The sequence below is a fragment of the Chelonia mydas genome, chromosome 4, assembly GCF_015237465.2.
Source record: "Chelonia mydas isolate rCheMyd1 chromosome 4, rCheMyd1.pri.v2, whole genome shotgun sequence".
NCBI lineage: Eukaryota > Metazoa > Chordata > Testudines > Cheloniidae > Chelonia > Chelonia mydas.
Window position 1 is genome coordinate 21106697 of NC_057852.1, and position 25119 is coordinate 21131815.

The 25119-nt window shown below is 40.7% G+C and overlaps 1 protein-coding gene across 11 annotated transcripts in view; it reads left to right on the plus strand.

The window, feature by feature from the left end:
• Positions 1–25119, plus strand: part of AFF1 (AF4/FMR2 family member 1) — a 164618-nt gene that overhangs the window by 68257 nt on the left and 71242 nt on the right. For 9 of the 11 annotated variants that reach the window (XM_007066648.4, XM_043545102.1, XM_043545101.1 and 6 more), the window contains 2 exons: positions 4799–4919; positions 5500–6399. The exons of 1 other annotated variant lie outside the window; for it this stretch is intronic. In XM_007066648.4, the coding sequence (XP_007066710.2) occupies positions 4799–4919; positions 5500–6399 (1021 nt within the window). Of the gene's footprint in view, positions 1–3762; positions 3782–4798; positions 4920–5499; positions 6400–25119 lie in introns of those variants that run through there. One more of the 11 variants, XM_037896829.1, reaches the window with a different exon arrangement.

Sequence of the window (25119 nt, forward strand, 5' to 3'; positions counted from 1 at the left end):
CCATCCTTCCCTAACGTTTCATATCCATCCTATTCCTGTCTGTATATGTGTTGATAGAGGGCAATATATGTGTCTTTAAAACTATCTTACTTCTTGCAATTATTTTTATCAACTAAATATCCCAAAATGTTTCAAATGCATATCTTACACGTGCTCCATTTTGAGTAAAGGCTTGTTCTCATCCTGAATAATGATGCATAATACCTTTTATTTTTCAAATGATTCCCCCTTTAAAATAAGAGTAACCGAGGTTTTTTTTTTAAATGTTAGGGAGGGGTTTGTATGAGGAATGGGTGGTTTATTCTAAATCTAATAATGTTGACAGCATTCTTTAAATGGTTTTGGGTTTTGCCTCTGTATTTTTATACTTTATTCTCTTGGAAACAAGCAAGCAAGTAAATATCTGTTACCCTTAAAAATCAAGATTTGGCAGATTGTCTCATGTTGTTTAGATTAATATTTTAAACGGTATTTGCTTGGCATGATCTATTCCTTCTACCTAAAGTTGTACCAGCTCAGTGGCCGCTCTCAGGAGAGCCCTAGGTCTGGAGCTGGAAAAATGTTGCAGTATCTCTAATTAACATTGGCAAACCTCTTTTGTAGGGGAAGCTTGCACAACACCTGCGTACACTTTGCTCTAGCCCAGAAGTTCTCAGACTTTTGTACTGGTGACCCCTTTCGCACAGCAAGCCTCTGAATGCAACCCCCCTTATCCATTAAAAACACTTTAATATATTTAACACCATTATAAATGCTGGAAAGCGGGGTTTGGGATGGAGGTTGACAGCTCGTGACTCCCCAATGTAATAACCTTGCGACCCCCTTAGGGGTCCACACTCCCAGTTTGAGAGCCCCTGCTCTAGCCTATGCTGTCATTGCCTTCATGAGAATTAGTTCAGCCATAATTGTTTTATTTTACAATCTTTATGGTGTTAATTTTTTTTTAAATGCTCAGAATTCAGTACATCTACAATGGCAGTCTGGGTGTCAGTGCATGCAGATCACAGCAAAGTGGGAGGGGAAATCTTGGTCTTTTTGAAGCGCTTTCCCCACTTAAAGTCAAAGAAGCTAAATCTGGTCCCAAGTGAGGAAGCTGATGAATTTTCTATTTCATGCTCATTCCTCAAATGCCCAATGAATGATGAAGGGTCTTCTATCAGTTCTTGCACAGCGTGACTGGGAAAGTGAGTTTATACTTACGGGAACAGTGAGGGAAATACTTTGGAAACGTGATATTGGCGTGAGATGAGAGAAGTTCCACACCCTTAGTTTTACCTACATCTCTTTGTAATGATGGAAGTTGGGACAAAAGTAAATAACACTTCAGGATGTGACTGCAGTTTACACTTATAGATTCCAAATCCAGAAGGCATTATGATAATCTAGTCTGACCTCCAGTATATCACAGGCCACAGAACTTCCACAAAATAGTTTCTAAAGCATATCTCTCTGAAGAGAGAGCGTGTAATCGAAATTGAAGTTCAAAATGTAGATAACTTGCTCTAGCTGGAAAATATTTCTCCCTGTTTCCTCACTTAAAATGAAAAAAAGAACAGTATGTTCTCAAGTTGTCTTACACATGATGTTTTATAGCTTGGCTGGCTAGGTGACAGAAAATGTTTTCAGCTCCCCCAGGCTGTCTAGCCTCCTCCAGAGTTTATTACCAGCATACAGTATGGTGTCATGGTAGTTAACGATATTGTGGTCAGCAGAGGAGAAAGGTGGGATTGAGAGGTTAAACTTTAGACTAAAAACATACATGCACCCTCTCTACTTTAGGATTGTAGGCAAAGACTCTTTTTTAAAAAGATAGGCATCTAAAGTTAGGCTCCTAAATCTATATTTAGACACCTGGGTAGGTGGTCTGGTTTTAAAAATACTGAGTGCCCAGCATTAATCCTGACTTGAACGGGAAATACAGGATGCTCAGTGTTTTTTAAAACAAGGCCACTTATTATGGGGCCTGAGTATGGGTTTAGGAGCTTTAAGCTCCTGTTTTTTGAATAGCGTAACCAGAGTAGGATTGCAAACTTTCTACTTGCTCAAAACCGAGCACCCTTGCCCTGCCCCTCCTCTGAGGCCCCACCCATGCCCCGCCCCTTATCCAAGACCCCGCCCCGCTCACACCATCCCCACTCCCTCTGTCGCTCGCTTTCCCCACCCTCACTCACTCACTCATTTTCACCGGGCTGGCTCAGGGAGCTGGGGTGCAGGAAGGGGTGAGGGCCCCGGCTGGGGTTGCAGCCAGAAATAAGGAGTTCAGAATGCAGTAGGGGGCTCTGGGCTGGGGTTGTGATGCCGGGGGTGTGAGGGCTCTGGCTCGGGGTGTAGACTCTAGGGTAGGGCTTCGGATGAGGGGTTTGGGGTGTAGGAGGGTGCTCCGGGCTGGGACTGAGGGATTCGGAGGGCGGGAGGGGGATCAGGGCTGGGACGGGGGGTTGGGGCCTGGGGGACGGAAGCAGCGGCTTGTCCCCCCTCCCGCTCCTACCTCCTATGTTGAGGGGTGGCCTGGCAGGATCCCTTTTCGACTGGGTGTTCCAGACACCTGGTCACCCTAAATCAGAGATCAAAAAGATATATTGGATTCTGTTTTCCTGCCAAGGAATTATATGGTGCCCCCAATAGAGGACATTGCTCATATTATACAGATGCACAGTGTTGTGAAAGAGACTCTGTGGTGAAGAGTGGGAGGGCCCATCCATTCTAAGATCTGATGTTCATGCTATTAACTTTTTCCGAAAAAACCTTTTGGCCTGACCTTTCCCATGTTTGTTCTCAATCGTGAAGTGACTCTTGCAAAGTTTTCAAAGGAAATGTATTAAACCATTTTTGGTTACTAGAATGTGGGGAAAGTGCTGTTCCATGTTTTTAAAAAAACCCTTTCCAGATCATTCAAATAGCAGTATCCTTAAAACTTCAAGGTTCATTGTCAACTTTAATCTATTACATTTTTTTTTTTTTAAACGGAGGCAAAACTAGTTTCAGGTACTAAATCTGGCCCAGATTCCCTGTTTCAGTATTTGTGACTTTTACAATCACACTTTTCTATTTAAAAAACAAAAGATGGGGGGCGGGGAAACACCACAACAAAACCTCTCCACCTTATTTGCTGTGTGAACTCTCTTCCTCCCTCCCCTTCCAAAACAACAACAAAATCACTTGGAGAAACTGACTAGCTAACTGACTGTACAGAGGAATAAGTGAACCTCACGACACACACGGTGCTGTTAAGTACACAAAGTAAACAAACTGAAAAAACCTACTGTTTCAGCTACATCTTACCTGTAACAATAGTACATGAACATGTTTCGTAAAGAGGTTTTTTTTTTCTGTAATCGACTGTGCGCCTTTCAAATCTGGCATATGTGTACAGTGCTACTCATTGGGAATTCATGCTTTGCTACATTTGGAAAAAATAAGGAATAATAAAGATGAAAATTATTTTTAAAATTTGCATATGGCTAACATAAATTGCATATGGCACATTAATTTTCCATAATGTCATAAGTACGTACTGGCTGTACTCATTTATCTGGAAGTTTGCCATTGGATAGCATCATATCCCAAAAATTGAACAAAGTCACAGATACCCTGCCAGCAGTGGACAGACTGCTGGGTGAACTGTTAGAGCAAAATATGATCTTTACAATCAAACAGTGTTTTATCATCACATTTGTATGATAAAATGTGTCATGAACTAGCACAGAATTGAGAAAATATCCGAAATCCTTCCTGAGTGAACTGACTCCTGTGCCAAGACAGGCCTCTGCCTTTCTTTTGGGTATGTCTAAAACTTTTCAACGCGAGGGGTTCGGGGGAAAGTTATCAGTGATATTTTAATATTGGGACACCATTGTGGCCTATCATGTCAAGAGGAATGTAATCACTGTGCGTGTGCAGTAGGCCGTGAGAAAGGAAGGGTGGAACTCACACAGACTTTCTCTTACAAAACGTACATACATATTAGAGCAATGGATTCTTTTATTTTTCAGTAACATTTGTCAAGGGCAGCTCAATTACTGCATCTGGTTTTCTACGAAGTCTTTCTTTTGTGGATGTGTCACGGTTCTGTAGCTGAATTGAAGTAGGCACAAAGAGGTCAAGGGACTTCCCTGTTCTCTGTCTGTTTGTGAGTGGCTCTAGTCAGTGTTCCCTTGATTCTTAAACCCTCCTCTTGCTTGAATACTTTCATCAGACTACGTGACCTCCCAAATAAACAGCTTGGAAAAAAAATTTCATTGAAAATAAAGCATTTAATTTAAAATTTACACCTCTACAAGAGGATGATGTATGCAGCGTTCAGCCTGGAAGAAATATAATCCCTTAAAACCAGGGGCTTATAAATGGAGGTTTGGGATTTTAACAAATCAGGTTTGGAGAATTATTGCTATGGAAGGGGGCAAAATGGCAATTTTCATGTAGACTGCTGCCTCTGAATTTGAATGACAGCTCTGCAGTCAGAAACCTTGCTGACATCTCCTCTAGTTGAGCATCTTTATAAAGTTATTAATCCATTTGCTCGCCTTGGTGTATGATGTCAGGAATAAAACTCTTCAGCATAGCCTACACGCTGACACATCTGCTGTGTGAGCTCTTTCCACACCATGTGCTGACTGCCTTATGTGACTGATAGATCGGTCCAATTATCCAATAGATTTTCTGATTTTAAACTCAGTTGGCTTGTTGGAAGTGTGGTGTTAGCTGAGGAAATGGCTTTTGTCCAGCGCAGACCCTTGTTTCGACAGCGCTAGATGGAAGTAAAATGCTAACGAAACTTTTTTCCTTCTCTCTCCAAAAGCTTGTACAATGAGGATAGAAATTTGCTCCGGATCAGAGAGCGAGAGAGACGGAATCAGGAAGCTCTTCAGGAGAGAGAGACATACCCGGAAAATACCCCCCTCTTTGCAGAACCTTACAAGGTATTGATAATGTATCATGTTGCAGAGAGGGAGGCGGAAGGAGATGTGACCTTCGTGTGCACTACAACATGTCTACATGTACAGTAGAACCTTGTCAATAAGCATTGCAGCCCCTGAAATAGGCACATGCAACCTCCAGGTGTTTCGCTTTGCATATTACTAAAGTGCTAAGCTGGAAAGCTCTGCTGATGAAGTAGTGGGGAGGGCCAATTTGAGACCTCATGGTCTCCATGAGCCAGCCAGTGAGCACTTGTGACTCATTAGGACTACCCATTCATCGCTAAGTACAACAGGAAACAAGGTAGTTGGTTGGTGATGTGGGGAACTGCTAAAGTCCTGATTGCACCCTTTACTCACGTTGATTAGCATTCGTTCAAGCAGCTTCTTTCACGGCAGGGAGACTGCAGACATAAGTAAGTGCTACCTAGGGAAAGTAAAGCATGTATAACTGTACCCTAAAATTGTGATAAAGCGGTTTCTTCTGAAAGTAAGCCACTTATTAATATGCCTTTCTTGAAACTGGATCTTGGTTATCTTTTTCTAATTTTTGTATTTTCACCTCTCTACTTTCCTGTTTCAGACTAACAAAGAAGATGAATTGTCCAGTCGAATTCAGAACATGCTGGGCAATTACGAAGAGGTGAAGGAGCTAATCAGCACCAAGTCCCATCAGAATCTCATAGGGATACCCAAGAGCATTGTTCCTCTGATCCATCAGGGAAAGCCTGATCGCCCATTCTTTCCTGAGAAGACCAGCAGTACATTACCAACCTCATTCCAGCACAGCACCCGCCACCAGGCCATGGGACCCCCCGGTTTGGCTCCCCCCTCTGCTAGTAACTCCATCCGCTACCCAAAGACACAAGCAAGAATGGAACCAGCTGCAAGTTTGCACACCAAAAGCCACAGCTTGTCCAGTGGTCAGAGCCAAGGCCCAGAACAGAGACGCAGTGGTCAGGAAAGCCATCACGGTGGTCGCCAAAAGAAAAATGATAGACGTGTTGATGAAGATGGTGCTGATGAACTGCAAGACACCCTCTCAGAGCTTTCTCCCTTACTGTCCTCTTTGTCTTCTCCAGTGGCACCCCTGTCACCTCTACATTCCAGTCAGCATATCCATTCCAGGTCACAGAGCCACAGCAAAAGTCACGGGCAGACTTACCATCCAATTAAATCGCCTCAGGACTTCGTGGCGGGATTGCATGATAACGAAATCCGGGACAGTTCAGCCATTAATCTGGCCCAACCATCTTCTCAGACATTTCCTCCAGCCTTGCCGCCAAAAAACAGTGTAATGCAGCAGAAACCTACTGCATATGTCAGACCAATGGATGGCCAAGATCAGGCGCCAAATGAGTCACCAGAGCTCAAGCCGCTTCCGGAGGAGTACCCTGGACAACCCTATGGGAAAATAGCAGATTTAAAAGCAAATGCCAAGGCCAAACTATCCAAACTGAAAATACCTTCTGAGCCCATTGAGGTGAGTGAAATTGCTGTTGTTTTTCTGAGCAGGAGCTGCCAATAGAATGCCTTAAATTGAACAAAAAGAGGACGACTACTTGTGGCACCTTAGAGACTAACCAGTTTATTTGAGCATAAGCTTTCGTGAGCTACAGTTCACTTCATCGGATGCATTCAGTGGTCAAATAAATTGGTTAGTCTCTAAGGTGCCACAAATCCTCCTTTTCTTTTTGCGAATACAGACTAACAGCTGCTACTCTGAAACCTGTTAAACTGAACACTTAAGGAAGCAGAGCCTGGAGGGAAAGGGGCTGCTGGAAGGGTTGATTGTTACACGCTTTTTGTGATGTGGTGTGAGATCTGAGGTTTGAGAGCACCCTGTGGCTGGGTGGGGAAAATATGGCACATAGCTTTTATACACCCCTTAGGCTATGGCCACTCTAGAGAACTTACAGCTGCACCAATGCTCAAAGCCGACAAGAGAGAGCTCTCCTGTCTGCTAATTACTCTAGTACCCCCTGAGCAGCAGCGGCTATGTCGCGGTGAGAAGCTCTCCCGCTGACATGGCGCTGTTCACACCGGTGCTAAAATTGCCATAAGTTATGTCGCTAAGGGGGGTGGCTAATTCACATCCCTCAGCAACAAAGCTTAAACTGTAATGTAACCATAGCCTCAGTGACTTGTTTTTAAGAGGTATTCCCTGTTTTGGAGGAGGTTTTCAGCTCCTTAAACCTCAGGTTTGGGTGTGATGCTGCTGCAGTTACTTTCTGTGGTAAAGGCTGGTGAAAAATCATGCTCCCAGGAGATGAGGTGATGACCACATTTCTTGAGTCACTACGTTGGAGATGGCCTGAGTCCCAGGTGGGTGCTGGAGGGGAGGGGAAAGAGTTGTTTACCTCCTCCACTGCAGAAAAGAAAACTGACTAGCCAGCTATTTGACTATCAGTGTTTTATTAACTAAAGTGTAAGCTGAAGCTTCCAAAGCCATCTAAGTGATTAGAATACACAGTTCCTCTAAGCCAGTTTTGAAAATCTCAGCCATACATTACCAGGGATGGATTAATGTAAACCAGAAGCTCTTCAGATTGTCTGCTTGCCTCTCTTTTTTTCTAACCTTTTTTGTGGTTCTCTTCTGATGCAAACACTCCCTTCCTCATCTTTTCTTAGTTAGACTCAATATTTAAACTGGCCAGTTTTCATTCACGCGGCCTTCTTGCTCTTTTTAACCAGTAACTCTTTTCCAGAATGATACATTTCAACCATATAAGATATAGCAATGTTGATAATGGGCTAAATGCCTGCAAAACAGAATAATTCATAAGTTAAGGTTGCCGCAATACTAAGTACTTGGTCTCCTTTGCCCCAGGCAACAGGGTTTATGAGGAAACAAGTGAGGATTTTGTATGCTTCCCATGAAAGGAAGCTCAGAACAGAGGAGTGGCAATGTTATATTTTAATTTTTTTAATCAGAAGTTGAAAAACAGGGAGGAGGGAATTTTGATTTTCTTTTTTTCCTCTTTGTCTTTCTAACTCTTGCCTTGCACAGAAAAGGTGGTCTCATTCCTGGTTCCCTGAATCTGTTTTTGCTGACTGTATGAAAGTGTGGTTGATATGCCATGTATATTTTGGCTCCTTTGCCTGAGCCACAGAAGTCTTGGGTTTCTTGAAGGTGCTGTGGATGAAGTTGTATTTGAAGTTGTCATTGGCAACAGCGGTTTCTAAATGAAAAGAAACTCCTGTGTGTGTCCTGTTCAATATGTTTTATAATATCTTTGTAAAACTATTTTTCATGACAATGATCTTCTGCTGGGAAGATTTGCATATTTACTCCCTGACCCGGAGCCCATGAAAGATGAGCTGGGTGGTTTTGGGTGTCTGGTGGATGTTTGATAGCTTTGCTGTAAGTAGCTGTCAGCTCTGAGAGTGTCCTAACACGTGCTCCAGAGTGTAATTATCCCACAGTATTGTCTGAAGAGCAGTTTGACAAAAGAGAACTGAAGTGTTATTTTTCAAATGGCATTTTGCCATGTTGTAGCAAGAGGGGAAAAGGATGATTGGGGCCTGGCTTTGATGGAAAGGGATGTTACAGGGTGTTTTGTTGAGTATATGGTGTGATCTAAGCCCATTTCTTGTGGGGAAAATTAGAGGAAACTGATAGATACTAATGAGCAGTAGTGAAAAGACACTCAGGTCCAAGATTGCTTGTTTTCTTTTAAGCAATGAATTTCCCATACTGCAAATCTGGTCTTAAAATAAGCAATGCAAAATGGTCAGGGTTTCATGTTTCATCTAACCAAATTTCTTGCTGCAGGGTGAGAAGTAAAGCAGAGTATTATCATAATTTCATTTTCTTCACATCATGGTTTTAGGGGAGCAGTGGGTTGCTAGCAGTTTTTAAATGTTCGCACTTTACGTAGCCATGAATTTTGGAAGTGCTTATTTTCCCTATATTTCTCTCAAATGGCACATCTCTTCTCCTCCCAACCTTCGTTCGTTGTTGGGTTTTTTCGTGTCCCTTTCTACTTGGTTTACTTTTCTCTTAGTTTTGTCTCCAGTCTTTTTTACTTTCTAGCCTCTTACATGTCTCATGTCTGAGACGGGGTGGGCCAATGACATTATATGTTAGATGAAACTCTGCTTCCTTTTCGGCTTCCTCTGGGCACCTGAGGAGAAAAAGAGACTCTGCTAGTCCAAATACGCATTCCGACAGCGGGCCTGCCAGAGAGCAGCACTATTGTATATGCTAGCTCGGAAGTAACGCTGGAGTGATAGCAATGTGTAGGCACAATGAAAGAGGACTAGAATGTATTCCAGAAATTGGCTCCGTAAGAACAAGACCTCATCTCCATTTATGTTTCTAGCCATATTTCATAATCTGATAACATAGTCAAACACGTCGCTTCTGAATATGCTGAATGACTCAGACCATCAAATAGCATAGCTGTCTTCAATTTGTAACCTCTGTGAAAAGCTTTGGCGGATGTGTGCATTTGGGATAATGTTTCGTTCAGCCTAGTAAAAGAAGCATGACTTTTAGATCATGAAGACATCTTGTTGTTCCAGCTTACTTATTAGAACTTAATTTTAGAATGATTTTGGCCTTCATAAAAGGAACCATATCCTTTCACTAGTTAGGCCTAGAGACTCGAGCAGTGGAAACAAACAGTGAGATGGCATTCCTTAGAAGCTCTCCAGATATACCCTTTAATTGTTGGGGTTAGGGTATGTCTACGCTGGCACTTTGTCGGCAAAACTTTTGTCGTTTAGAGGTGTTAAAAAACACCTCGCCTCCCCCCTGCCCCCACGAACGACAAAAGTTTAACCGATGTAAAGCACCGGTGTGAATAGTGCTTTGTTGGAAGGAGCGCTCTCCTGCCGACAAAGCCGCTGGCGCTCGTGGGGGCTGGAAGTTTTTTGTCGGCGGGAGAGCTCTCTCCTGCCGACAAACAGCAGCTACACTGCACAGCCATGTCGCTAAAAGCAAGGTAGTACAGCCATAGGGTCTTTTTAAACAAAACTTCTACCTGAAATGCTGTGGCGTAAGGTTAAAAGCTTTTGACAGGAAACAGAGGTTAGGTATCCTTTTCAGGAGAGCTACCGTAAATGTCCTAGTTTTTAGTGAAGCAGAGAATGGGAAATGAAATGAAAATCTAGGAGCTGCTGGGTCTCTCCGCTTCTGCTGTTTCACACAATGCTGAAGTACTGATTGGATGTGACCTGGTGGAATTTCATTTATTCCCCCTCCTGTCTGCTGCCCATTTGCGGCACGTTTTTATGGTTTTTAAAAATTGTTCAGCCCCAATTATGCTTGACAGTCACAGTCCAAATCCAGTTTTTCCCCATGGTTTAAGAGAGGTTGCCTCTACCAAATGGCTCTCAGCTAATTGAATTTCCAAGGCCTGCATGTCACCTGCAGCTGCGAATTAATTGTTGACAGCTTCTGCTCATGGCAACACTGACAAGTTAAGCCTTTGAGTTTGAATTAGACAAGCAGCTTCTCTGTAGAGTGAGTTAATCCACAGTGTATGTGAGTACAAACTGCACAACTCTTCCCCCAATTCTCCCCTTTCAAATTTACCTTTTCCTTTTTAAAGAGGCACTTACGTACTGTACCATGAGAACTCTTAAAAATAGATCATAAATGAAACTGAAATGTATTTGCCACCTACAAGTATTTCACGTTCTCTGTTTAGATCATAATTTTTGGTTGACGAAGGTCACTATCCCTCATAGCCCATCTTCCCTTCACGTTTTATTCCTGCAAGGAAGCCAGTGCCTAACATGAACCACCATCACAGTAATTTCCAAAGTAACAGACGGCAATGTCTTAAATGGGATTGACATTATTGCAGACCCAAGCAGCAGTGAAGCTGGGTTGTGAGAGAGACTATGAATCTTAAACGACTGTAAAGGAGAAAGTGATTGGCAAAATATATCACTTTTGGTCTCCAGGGTTTTGTTTTATTTTTGCTTTTTCCAGCCTGAGTTTTCTGAATGTAAGGGGGCTTTCTGTGTCTCTGCTGTAATGGAGTCTTGTCAGGGCTGTCATTCCCACCATGCTTCCAAAACAGATATATGTTGTTTACTTTTCCTGATAACCCTGTGCTAGCAGCAGGCACAATGTGAACAAAATGGCCTCTGCTGGGATTACTCAGGTTGGCGTTATTCAGACCAGAAAATTAGTCATTAGTCATATTCACCTCTGCAAACTTTCCGGGGGGTTCCTATTCAAAACTCAATCATCACATATTCAGTGGTAGTGACTAAACATGTAGAAGAAAGTCTTGAGTTGGAGTGTCTAAAGAGAGAATCCTAAACTCAGGTATCCAGTGCGAAGTGCGTGCTTGGAAAGCACTAGCACAGGCAAAGATTTGTTGCCCTGAATGTCCACTGCTTTGCACCTTGTGTAATCAGAGAGCCCTAAGTAGGTGTTATGTACTGAGAAATCAGAATGTGCTCTGAACAAGGTGCAGGACAGTGCAGAGCGGATTGACTTTAAATCAGCAAGCAGGAAACTTGGATTCAAATCTTGTTTTTCATTTTTACTTTTTATTTTCCTACATAGAGTTTAATTCTTATTAGGTAGTAGCCATCAAAACATGTTGATTTACAATTAAATATAGCCTTTACAGTAAATTGACTGCTTCTTTTTGCTAACCAGGTGGGTATGCTATATCTGTACTAATTTATTTAAGCAATTATATCGCTTAATTTATATTTTTTCAGATGCTTAATATTTACTATAAGAAAATGGTGGAAGATGCATTTCTTATTTACAAGATGATTAGTTTCTTTCTTGTGATTTGTGTCCAGCTCTGTTTGGATGGAAATTCAAATTCAATTAAAAATGCACAAAAACTGCATTGTGGAATTTTTTTTATTAGTTAAATAAAACTACCTGAAATGTGGTATATACATAAGAAAGTTTATCAAAACGTATTTTGGATTTAAAACTGATTTATTAAACACAGGAAGTATTTGTGGTTAGTGAATTGAACTGCTTGTTTCTAGTCACCATGTTCTTCAGGATTTTAGAACTGGTAGATCTTGTCCATTCACACTTCGCTTTGATTCTTAGAGTGGAAGAGGAAAGCAAGGTTTCCTGCTTTTTCAGTTCTCAAGTGGTTTCTTAACTTTCAGTGAACTATTCCTTGAACTGAACTAGTTGAATAAATTGAAATGAAGAAAATATTCTCCGTGCACTGGCAGAAGAGGCAGTTGCCATCAAAAGTTAATTGAGCACTTCATCAAACTCTGTTCCCAGGTTCTTAGCCATGACTTCCACCAGTTCAGTGGTTTGACTGCCTTTAAAATTTGGCCGCAAATATGTATTGCTTAACATTTTTTATTTAATTTAAACCTTTTAATAAATTATAGTAAGTTTAGGCCTTAACGTAAATTGTCTTTATTTATTTCAAATTTAATTTTAAATGTTTGGTTTAAAAAAAACAAACAAAAAAACCACCCTGTATTTAATTTCAATTAAAAAAAAAAAAGATTCCCCCCGCCCCCTCCCTCAAATTATTGATTTTATTCATCTTGGGAGAGTGGAAGAATCAAGCCCCTATTGTGGCAGTATATAGTAAATAAAATGGATTCCAAAACCAAAAATCTTTCTTCTAAAACGAGTTAAAGTTGCTCTAACAGTTAGTGTCTCTATATACCACATCACTTACAAAACCCAAGCCGTAAATTATGTGAAAACATGAGAATTTTTTCTTTTGAGTTTTCAGAATCAGCCTTTTTAATGGAACCCAGGCTGGAACCTAAACTATGAAGAGGCAGTCTCCTCTCCTTAATATATAACATGTCTGCAGAGATACAATTAGAACCCCATCCTCCAGGTCCAGAAACAAAGAGCACTTCCCTGTTGCACTGATGGCAGATATCTGTAAGCACTTAGCTACAGGCGGAACTTTCTGTTCATTCTAAGCTGTAGTCAGCCACGAGAGAGTAACTGCTCACTGGTGCTCGGGCCTGCTTCCGCTGAAGTCAATGGCAAAAAGCTCCCACAGATATCGATCTGAGCAGGAGTGGCCCCACAACTGTGCACAAGAAAAATTGTTCAGTTTGCTTAATTGTAATGTGTGTTCTTCAAAAATAGTAAGGTGACTTGATATGGAAAATTTGCAGGGGTAGTAAGTAATTTTTGAACTAGAGGAAGACAGAAATATTAGATATAAGTCAAATCTGGGTAATATATTTTTTTAAGGACCTGTAACCCAAAACCAGTTTGAACTGACTTCCAGCTTGCATGAGGAAGCTGCATGCAGTCTTAACTGATGAAGAGGCAGTAACCTCTCCAAATGTTGCAATGCAGTATTGTGACAAAAGAGCTGCTGCAATTTTGGGTCACATACAGGAGAGGCATAATGATGTGAATCAGGAAAGTAATATTTCCAGACTATGGCACTGTATCTATGCTAGGATTTTAACTGTTCGATACTGAGGGTTGGATAAGGTCCCTCACGCTCCTCAACAGACTAACACGGCTGCTACTCTGAAACTCCTCAACTTGTGTTGAACTTGATTGTCCTGCTGTGGAGGGGTTGACTGCACAATAGGTGTTCAATTCATGTGACCATACCCTTGCTAGCAGGGCAGTTGAGTTCAAATCGTAAGATTTTGGAATATAATAAACATTGGATTTTTTTTTTATTTGCATTCTGACAGGTCACGTTTTCTAGATTTTTCTCCACAACTCTGAGGGCTAGAAACTTAATTTTAAAATGAAAGCTAAGGCCTTGTCTATACTGCCGCTTACAGCGCTGAAACTTTCTTTGCTCAGGGGTATGAAAGAACACACCCCGGAGCGATGCAGTGTAGACAGTGCTACAGCGCTGGGAGCTACTCCCCTCGTGGAGGTGATTTTATTACAGCACTGGGAGAGCTCTCTCTCAGCGCTGGAGCCACGACTACACAGCCACATGAAAGTGCTTCCACAGCATACCCTAAGATTCTCATGTAATCATACAACTTCTTAAGCTTTAATTTCTGTGAGGTCTCTGGCTATTCCAGCAGTGGCTATAAACTCTAGTGACGCTGTTAAGCCTTGCAGTAGATAACCTCCTTTGGCATGCCTCTGGAGCGGTAACTTCCGTGACCGTTGGCCAAGCTACTTAAAGAAAGTTATAATCCCAGCAGGGGGACCGGAGGAGGTTCCAGCATTAACTACTTGACCTTGAATAACATTTTAATTTGGAAACTAAACTTTGTCAAAGTGATCCTGTCCAAATGTGTGCACTGGACCAGACTGACCTTCTTTTACGACAAGCCATTTATTTTTAATTGAGTAGATGAGAAAGCTTACACTGCTTTTTTTTTTTTCCAAATTGGGGAGGACAACAACAACAAAAAACCCAGCAATTGTTCTGAAGCGTAATAACTGAAAAAATGGTTTGTCAATTAAATTGAAGCTTTCTTTATAAATATCCATCTTACCTAAGATGAAGCATGATCAGTTTCAAGCCAAAATAAAGAGCTTTTCAAAAACTTGAAGATGATGGGTTGTTTTGGGGCTTTACAATAAATATGAAAACATATTTCCAAAATGTTTTGGAAATGGAAGTCTGATGGAAATTTTCACCCTTCACGTTGGTTCAGTATTGCAGTTTAAATTACATTATAGAATTTTGAAAAACAGATGTGCATAATGTACTTTTTTCTTTGTCATAAACTGCAGTGGCTTTCATTGCAGAAAATTGAGTGCAGTTACTAATAATGTTGGTGACTACCTAAAAATCCCATGAACGATTTGTATGGGACATGGGGAAACTCTCTCCAAACAGGTTTCAGAGTGGTAACTGTGTTAGTCTGTATCAGCAAAAACAACGAGGAGTCCTTGTGGCATCTTAGAGATGAACAAATTTATTTGGGCATAAGCTTTTGTGAGCTAAAACCCACTTCATCAGATGCATGGAGTGAAAAATCCAGTAAGCAGTATATGTGTGTGTGCATATATATATATGTATATATGAAAAGATGGGAGTTGCCTTACCAAGTGGGGGGGTCAGTGCTAACGAGGCCAATTCAATTAAGGTGGAAGTGGCCTATTCTCAACAGTTGATTACTTTTGTAGTGCTAATGAGGCCAATGCAATCAAGGTGGATGTTGCCCATTTCCAACAGTTGACAAGAAGTTGTGAGTATCAGCAGAGGAAAAAATACTATTTGTAGTGATCCATTCAGGCCAAATTTGATGGTGTCCAGTTTGCAAATTAATTCCAGTTCTGCAGTTTCTCATTGAAGTCTGTTTTTGAAGTTTTTTTTGTTGAAGAATTGCCACTTTTAAGTCTGTTGTTGAGTGTCCAGGGAGATTTGAAGTGCTCTCCTACTGGTTTTTGAATGTTACAATTTTTGATGTCTGATTTGTGTCCATTTATTCTTTTGTGTAGAGACTGTCCAGTTTGGCCAATGTACATGGCAGAGGGGCATTGCTGGCACATGATGGCATATATCATATTGGTAGATGTGTAGGTGAACGAGCCCCTGATGGTGTGGCTGATGTGGTTAGGTCCAATGATGGTGTCCCTTGAATAGATATGCGGACAGAGTTGGCACCAGGGTTTGTTGCAAGAATAGGTTCTTGGGTTAGTGGTTCTGTTGTGTGGTGTGTGGTTGCTGGTGAGTATTTGCTTCAGGTTGGGGGGCTGTCTGTAAGCGAGGACTGGCCTATCTCCCAAGGTCTGTGAGAATGAGGGATTGTCCTTCAGAATAGGTTGTAGATCCTTGATGATGCTCTGGAGAGGTTTCAGTTGGGGGCTGTAGGTGACGGCTAGTGGCGTTCTGTTACTTTCTTTGTTGGGCCAGGCCTGTAGTAGGTGACTTCTCTCCAAACAGTGGAGAACGTAGGACATTGTCTTCAGGTTTTGTTACTATTCATGTCTGTATCAAGTGATGGTGGCTGGTGTGAGGAATATTCACCAAACAGAAATAAAAGGCCACGTACGTACTTCAAAGAAGTTCAGACAGACCTTCTCAGTGTAGAAAAACAGTACATTAGTAGCAGCCGTGTTAGTCTGTATCCGCAAAAAGAAAAGGAGTACTTATGGCACCTTAGAGACTAACAAATTTATTTGAGCATAAGCTTTCGTGAGCTACAGCTCACTTCATTGGATGCATGCAATGGAAAATACAGTGGGGAGATTTTATATACACAGAGAACTTGAAACAGTGGGTGTTACCATACACACTGTAGCAAGAGTGATCAGGTAAGGTGAGCTATTACCAGTAGGAGGGAAAAAAAACCTTTTGTAGTGATAATCAAGGTGGGCCATTTCCAGCAGTTGACAAGAATGTGTGAGGAACAGTAGCGGAGGCGGGGGGGGGGGGGGGGGGGGGAGAGAGATATAAACATGGGGAAATAGTTTTACTTTGTGTAATGACACATCCACTCCCAGTCTTTATTCAAGCCCAAGTTAACGGTGTCCAGTTATATCCTTGGTGATGTGTACTCACAAATAAGAAAACAGTGAGATGAAATATAAGAACTGTTTTGATCAGTTATTTTTATACAGCCTGGTTTGAAGCAGAAACATTACAATATCTAACTAAAAGCATTTCAGATTGCTCATGTAATTACCGTTAATGTGGAATATGACTAATATGAAGAAGAAAAAATGTAATACAGAAACCAGCAGGAAAGCCTGAGCAAGGCCAGAAACAGATGACAGCCAAGAGTTCCAACAAGGCAACTTCAAAGCAAACACTGAAAGCAGCAAAAGGTGACAGACGATATGCATGTTAATGAGCTCAAAACAATACCCGGCAACACGACAGCATATCCCAGTTTCAAAAGTAAAAACAGACATCTCTCTCAGAGGAGGAGGTGAATGTTGCCCCCAACTGCTTGTCTACACCTCACCTCTAAGCCCTCTCATTCTGGGCCTTTTAACTGCAAGGAAGACATGGGTCCTTTTTTGTAAATTTGTAACCCAGTTATCAAAATTTACCGCCCCACTCCCGAACATCCATGTGGTACTCAGTATTGGACAGGTTTCAGAGTAACAGCCGTGTTAGTCTGTATTTCCAAAAAGAAAAGGAGTACTTGTGGCACCTTAGAGACTAACCAATTTATTTGAGCATAAGCTTTCGTGAGCTACAGCTCACTTCATCGGATGCATCCGATGAAGTGAGCTGTAGCTCAGTATTGGACAGACCACTGCCAGATTACCTTTGGCAAAGAAGCTATATGTTTGTTATGTGAAAAGCTGGTATTTCAAAATGAGACTTTTTTTTCCTTCTGGCAAAAATATTTACAAATTTTTATATGGATCAGGTTTTTGAAATACTGCTAGTTTGAAAGAAAGCTAAGGCTACTCCTTCAGGGCAGCAAGGGAGGGAGAAAACTTTCTGCCTTTGTGCAACACTAACTTAATTGATCAAGCTGCTTGTATTAATCTACTTTGGTTTTCTGAAAAGTTCCTGTAGGATTCATTCTCCATCTGAGTCCCAAAGCCTGTGGTATCTTACACCATGTTAATCTAAAGTAAAACTGAAAAAAGAAGGGTAAATATACTCAGTTGAAATTATTTATTTTTAAATACATAACTGATTTTTTAAAAAAACAAACCAGTAGGGGGCAGTTGAAAATGTCAACTTCGCAAGGTGGGCCATGCAATTGAGTGACTGTCAACTGGCAGGGAAACAGCAAGCTCAGACTTATGAGAAGGTCCATCATGTTCATTCCCAAGTAACAGAAACTACTGTTCCCTCCCAAAAAGTAATTTTTCCATTGGTAAAAGAATAACTGTTAGATTTTTACAACACAGTATTTGCTAACCATGCATCAGCACTTCCATTATAAACATCCATTAATGGAGATCGAATTTTTATTACAGGGTTTTATATTGTGGCATTATATTGTCTAAAACTGGAATGAAACTATTTTTTAAAAAGAAAAAAGTTACAACTATTATGTTATATGTTGTGTATATATGATTTAGTTCCTCTCTCTGATACTAAACTTCTGGTACTCTTGTAGCTAACACATGGCTCATTTTAAAAACAACATCTTGGCATGTATTATAATATGGACTAATTGTTTGTCTAATCTTTGTTAAAAAGAAACTTAGGGCCAAATTCTTCCAAGACCTTATTATCAGGTGCTATGCTTACTATCATGTGTGGTCCCCTGGATGTTACTGAGACTGCTTACCACAGGATTTGTAGGATCATGCCATTAATTCGTGTGAGAGTGTCGGAAGAGGGGGTTGGTGGTGGATTTAAAAAAAAAACCACTTTGCAAAAAAGATCCTTTTAGTAGTTATTTTTCGTTTCTTTTCAAGTATTTCCTGTACATACTTCACATGGAATGGCATCCTCTTGCCAGCATTCCGTCCTATTAACTACATTTCATTAGTCTGGCTCCATCTGGTTAATAAAAAAAAACAAAAAAACCACCCCCTCACCCCTCAAATTTAAATCAGACCCTTCTAAATAATATTAAATCTTCCCCCACTTGGGGGAGGGGAACCTACCTCCAACAACCCCCCACCCCCACCCCAACACACACACATACATTAAGAAATGCAGTTCAGAACCTGTCAAACAATAAGGCGATGACTGGGGTTGGGTAAGGATGGGCCAAAGTAAAATTCAGTCAAGGATATAATATATTCTCCCTCCTCCACCCCAAAATACCAAGACACAAGGAAGTATCCTTGTAATGTCTATCTTCCCAGGCACTTCTGTTTCTAGGTGATGAGAGCATCTGTTACCGTTTTATCCTTCACTGTAAAATCCCATCCCTTTTTATATATTTGGTCAGGTTTGCCATTTATTTTGCAGTAGTGCTCAAAGGCCACAATCAGGATTGGTGCCTTGTTGCTGCAAGTGCTTGACAAACATCTATGAAGTCAATTCATGTGCTAAATGGCAAGTATATATATAAAAATGCAGAAGCTACTGCTTGTAAAAACATAAACAGATGTTATATTCCCCGTATTTCATCCTGAAGAATTGATGCCGTTCCAGTGAAATAGTGAATTATCATTTAAAAAAAAAGACTGGAGCCAAAGCAAGCAAGTATAAATATGTAAACACAAAAAGCTACTTGTTATGTGATTTAGCAGGTGATTCCCACTGGACATGATGGTTTTTTCCTCTGTACCTTTCCTCCAGACAGAGCCACAAGTTTTATACATGATGAAAATAAAATAATAACAAAATACCAGAGCAGCCATAAAGTCTTACATGATACATCTTCAACCAGCTTGGTTCGTAGGTTTGAAAACTCTCCACACGGTCCTTTGGCAGTTTTGACTTGTGCAAAGGGACAGATGTTGCCAATTTCAAATGTACAGGGGAAAGGCAAATATTGCTAAGCAACCATGCACTTGAGAGAGCGTTTTTAGGAGAGGAGCCAAGGGAGTTATGCCTGGGAGCGCTCTCGGCTTCTCATGGCTCAGTGCAAGGGAAGAGATTAAAAGTTCTTTCCTGTCAGGGTTACCACTGCAGCCGCCAGCACAAAAGACACTAACCTATTGACACTGATTAGGGTTGACAAGGGAATGTATGAAAACAGGAAATCTCTCCTGTCATGTAGGAAGGCAGTAAGACATGTTCACAGAGGTAAGTGCACCACACAAACATGATTTGGTGTTAAGCTGCCTCTTCTAGAGCAACTTAAGGTGTTTACTAGGCGGTGGAGGGCTGGGGGGGGTGGGGGGGGGTGGAACCAGGGCAGATTGCAGTGTGGGAGGCCTTGGCTGCAATTTTTTTTTCGTTTGTCTATAAATAGACAAGTGAAGGACTTGTGGTTTGTTAGGGGCTTTTTACAGCCTTTGATTTAAAGGCTTTTTCATTGAAAAAGGGATTCAAGTGAACTTCTGGAGCTATCAAAGGACAAAAGAGCTTGTAAACAAGACAAGCTTTAATGGCATAGGTATAGCTGTGCCCCTCCCCTTACCCCTCCCTTGCACACACTTGATAGATAATTGGCAGGTGGTGTGTGTTTCTTTTCTTTAATTGTCTTGGATTCCATTGGAGATGTTTCTTAAGAGGTTGAGTATGACAAGGCTTGTAACTGTGTGGCAGAAGGTACGTCTGGTGTCTAAATCCAGCTCCATATTTTCAGGAAAACTGCAAAATGTTTGAATATTGAAATTTTTTTTCTGTTTGTACATCAAAATCGCACTTTCCCTGGATAACTTGTATTGAACTGTCATCTGCACTCATGGAACTTCTGGTTGTGGGGGTGTAGATTTTTAAAAAAAAACAGCAAAAAACCAAAACAACCCTCATGTATTAAAAGATAAATGCTTAACAAGCTTTATATTCTGTTTTTTGTGGTAAATGACTGCCAGTTAGCCACATTTCAGGTGACACTTTGTGGATCAAAGATGCTATAAATACATTCTATGTAAAGATAGTGCTGCAGGTAGTAACTGTTTTGTGGAATTTTTGGTTTTCTCGTTTAAAACATCGACTGTGATCCTGATTCTGATGCCGTTCTCCATAGTATAAGGCAAGGCACAGGGAAACCATTGCTGCCATAAGCCACTGGAAACATGGTTGGTGCCCTGGGTTTTGGTGAAAGTTGTCTGGATGTTAAGGTGGTGAAGAGGGAAAGACAGGATGTGTGTACTGCTGTTGTAAAATACCCAGACCATTGAGCTGATTCATGTAGTTTGCCTGTGGGGCTCAAGACTCTGCAAGAGGCCACAGTCAAATGCCACAAGCAGATTCTAAATTAAGACTGTGTTGGTAATAATATTTATAGTGATACTTGCTAAATTATAGGTAGATTCTCCTATTCCAATGTATCAGCTGATCATTGCAAGGGGTCGGAAAGGAATTTTTTCCTCTTACGTTACCCCATTGTACGTTTGGCCAGATGCACCGTGGTGGTTTGTCCTCCTCTGGAGTCTCACAGGTTGGCCATTTCCAGAGTTGGAGGTCCAGTGAACTAATGTATTATAGCAAATTCTGTGCTTCCCATTACACTGGTTGCTGCTGCCCTGTAGTTTTGTCACTTGGACGTACCCAGAGAAATAATGTGCAGAACACTTGCATTCACAATAGGAAAGATTCTTGCCTAGAATCGCTTCATTCTGTTCACTCATTTATTTTTCCATTTGGTTATGCAACTTATTTCTCTTAGACAAGTTAAATAACATTTTTTATTATTTAATTATTCCACACCTTTTAAATTACACAGTGTTACATTTAAGTCACCGGTGAAATTCAAGTACTAACAGCTCCGGATGTTTTCTTTTGTAACCACTGCTTTCTGGCTTGCTCATTTCTATAATAATACTGGATATTTGTGAATGACAATCATTTTTTAGGAACTGGGTATTGTAATTACCATGTTGGAAGGGTTTTCTTCCTTTTACAACCTTTACCCTTTATTTCTGGCGCACCAATATTTTTCTTTCATTAGCTGTATTAACAGTGCTTCGTATTACTGCGAAACTAGTACAAATCTTTATAACCTTCATTAGGGACTTGGGTGCTCTTTTTGCATGCATACAGGTGTAGCAAGCGCTGCTAAGCGTGACCTTGGCAGTACATCATGACATGATTTTTGGTACTGGGAACATATTGCACCCCAAACAAAATGCAGTGGTGAATTTTTCTAGTGGTTTAAGCAGTTCAGAGAGGCTAGAGACTTTGAACGAAGTCATACCTGTGTTCCTTTGCATACAGCTAAGCACAGAGAAAACAGACTGGGCACAATAGTACCTAGGTGTTTCATTTAACAATATTTTTTTCTTTCTCTTACTCTTACAATGAGGTGGTGTCGTGTCTCTCCTCCCCGCCCCTCAGAGATGGAGGAAAAATCTTATGTTTGCTTTGGCTGATAAGAGAAGGTAGATCAATAATTCTCAGTTTAGGAGCTAATTTTTACATGATTTGCCAGCTGTAATGATTGTAGATAATGATACTCCACCCTGGCATGGAGTGTTATTCAGCAATGCCAATATAATCTCCAGTTTAGGTGGTTTAAAGAGGAATTATTCAGATGTGCGTTTTGCTTAACTAGAGGATAAATGTAGTTGTCATAGTTCTCATTGATGATGATCACTACAGCTGAAGTTTAAGATACAGCTTCTGTTCACTTCCCATTGTTCATTGCTCATAGCTTGGGCCCTGTGTCTAATGCAATTGTGTAGCTGTGTCAGTTGTCACATAATTATTGATTTGCTTGCATCATGGTAGTGCCTGTAAGTCCTATCTGAGATCTGGTCTTCATTGTGCTGGGCACTATACACAGTATGGGGGGGTCACTGCTGCAAAGAGCTTACAGTCTAAATAGACCAGACAAAAATGGGGGACAGGAAGCATTATGTTTGTTATTGGCGATGGAGAACTGAGGCAAAGAGAAATTAAATGACTTGACCAAGGACCCACAGAAAGTCTTTAGTAGATCTGGGAATGATTCCTGGTTCTTCTGAGTCCCAGGCCAGTATCTTAACCATGTGACCTTTCTTCCAATCTGAAGGAAGGGTGTTACTTCTCTTGGAATTTGCCATTGTGCTCCAGAATCTAAGAGCTTTAATTTCATATCACCATGTCTCTAGCCCTTGTGGTTGCAAAGAAAACCTTCAATATGTGAAAGGTGGGTAGATGAAGGAAGACGGCTGGAAAAGATTGCTCTGAGAAAAGTGAAAACTGACCTGTTGGTCCCAATAGAGTGTTAACTCTTGAACATGGTAGCATGTTACATGCCAGCATTGCTACGGGATGGCAAACAGTGGGAGAGTATGGAGTGGAAAAAGTAATAACTGTCAGGGTATGAAACAAGGAATCCAAATCTCCTTCCTTGGCCTAGGTTTAAAATTGCTTTTGCCCTTGCTCAGGAGGGGAAGAGTCACAGCATTTTTCAGATCCCGGAAACCTTCACTATCTCCTCGTTGTCAGAAAACAAAGCAGACTTGCTTTTCTGTGTTCCAAATAACCCAGCTGTCACCACCCATGTAGCTGCCCAAACTGCTCCCAACTCTGACAACTTTTACAACGTTGCCAAGTATCAGCGGGGTAGCCGTGTTAGTCTGTATCCACAAAAACAATGAGGAGTCCGGTGGCTCCTTGACTCCTCGTTTTTACAATGTTGGTAATTGAGTCATACTAAAACCTGCAACACAATGAAAATGGAGGGGGTGTTGTTATAAATTGAAATTAGTATCACAATATATTTCGGGGAATATTGTGTTGGACTAGGCTGGGGGAAAAAGTTTGTAAGGGGAAGTGCTACTTAATTCAGAAGTCTCTGCTTCCTCATTTTGATCAAATGTGTAATGCGGAGAACATTGCACAGCAAATTTGTTTGGTACAACATCATCTTTGCTTGCCCTCCACTCAGATATTTGTAACATTTTGTGCGTGCAAAGCTGACTCAGCTGTTTGTTTGCTGTTTACGGATGTAGAAAACCATTTTCTCTCCGTATTTTCCCATTGAAATTTTTGCTACGTAATGCAGAGCTACAAACTTCTACTTTGGTTTATTTTTAGTAACCTTTATTGAGAAAGAAGGAAAAAAATGATAAATCAATTCATTATTTCTAAAGGTATGCTCACTTAAAATTGGCAAAGACGCACATTACATTTCCTTTCCCCTCCCCCCGAGTTGCTTACATTTAGGATGAACTGTGGTGATTTAGCAGCACTTATTCTTTTCCAAAATAACTAAAAAATAAAATTGCTTTTAAAACCTCAGGGAAATTAAGGTCCCAGTTCAACAAAGCATTTATGCATGTGCTTAAGTGTTCACTGAAATAAGGACCTAAATGCAAACACTTGTTTTAATAAAAAGAAAAGGAGGACTTGTGGCACCTTAGAGACTAACCAATTTATTTGAGCATGAGCTTTCGTGAGCTACAGCTCACTTCATCGGATGCATACTGTGGAAATTGCAGAAGACATTACTCTGAAACTTGTTTTAATGGAGCTTTGAAGTTTGCAAATAAAGCACTGAAAAGTCAGAAAATTCAAAGTTAGGGCTTCCCTTGTAATGCTATGCCTGAGATGTTGTACAGATTAAGTACTCTCTATTCCTCGTTAAATACAAACCTTGATGTGTTAGCTGCTTGTTTTACAATCTGTATAATAAAGTACAGAATGTGCGGAATGGGGCTTTAAGATTGTGGGGGAAATGTTAATCGTTAGAATTTCCTGACTTTAGAGTGGTTGACTTCTAAAACTGAAAGCTGCATTAGTACTAGTTGGGAATCTTGTAGTCAAAATCACTTCTTATGTTAAGATTTGTTTTCCTCCATTGCACAAGATACTGGTTTGTTACAGTGCTCCTTATGGGCTGTGTTCTAGCTAACAGTGGTTTATGCAGATGGCATAGATTTTACAAATAGAGGTAAAGCTAGAGAGTGAGGTGACAGTAGGAGGATACCATGTTGAGTCAAATTCATAGCCAACCAGTCTTTCTCCCTTTAAAAATATGTGGGTTGCTCATTTTGAATATTCAGCTTGTCAGCTCATTATATTTATATCAAAGAAAAAGTGCTTAAAGCTATGAGCTATGGAGAGTCTTTAAATTATAAATGTTGACTTGCTATGTTGACTTCTATTCAGATGAAAGTGAAGGGTGCAACACCTTTGACTTAAATAAATGAGTATTTTTACAAAAGAAAAACTCTGCGGTTGAACGTTTACTGAATCTGCCATAACGTATCTGGCCTACTCTGTTGGGGCTGGGTTTTGCAATACGTATGTTCTGTCTGGAAGTATTGGAAGGATATCGTCTGTGCTGCCTCAATGCTCGAGGTCTTCCTCGTTTCCTTGCTTACATGGCTTTCCTTACTACAAAGCAGGATTAGTTTCCCCTCCATTTCTCTGTATGACAGGGTGGTGTTAATTTTAGCAAAAATGTCTTATTTATGGAAACAAAATATTAACAAAGAAACTGAAGGTGAATTGTATTTACGTTCACTGTGTTTGGCGTAGGAGCAATGATCCCTTGTGTGTTTCACAGCCTTCCTTTTATATTTCCTCAGAGTATATATACCCCCAGTTTGCAGTCTTTCATTTTTTTTTTTTTCCTTTCCCAACAGTGGGAAACGTTTATTGCCTACCATGCAGCAGACTGCTCTGGGATTATCTCTGAAATAAATCCAGTACAGAGACTTGATGTCCTTTCAGACAAAGAATGGATTAATGGTTTATTATATTCCTATGACTAGCTTTTTCTGAACCTGGTTCATAAAAAGCCTTCAAGTTTTCATATCTCTCTTTAGATCCCTTAAAATGTAAAGAATAAATTAGATAGGATATTTTTGTCTGCA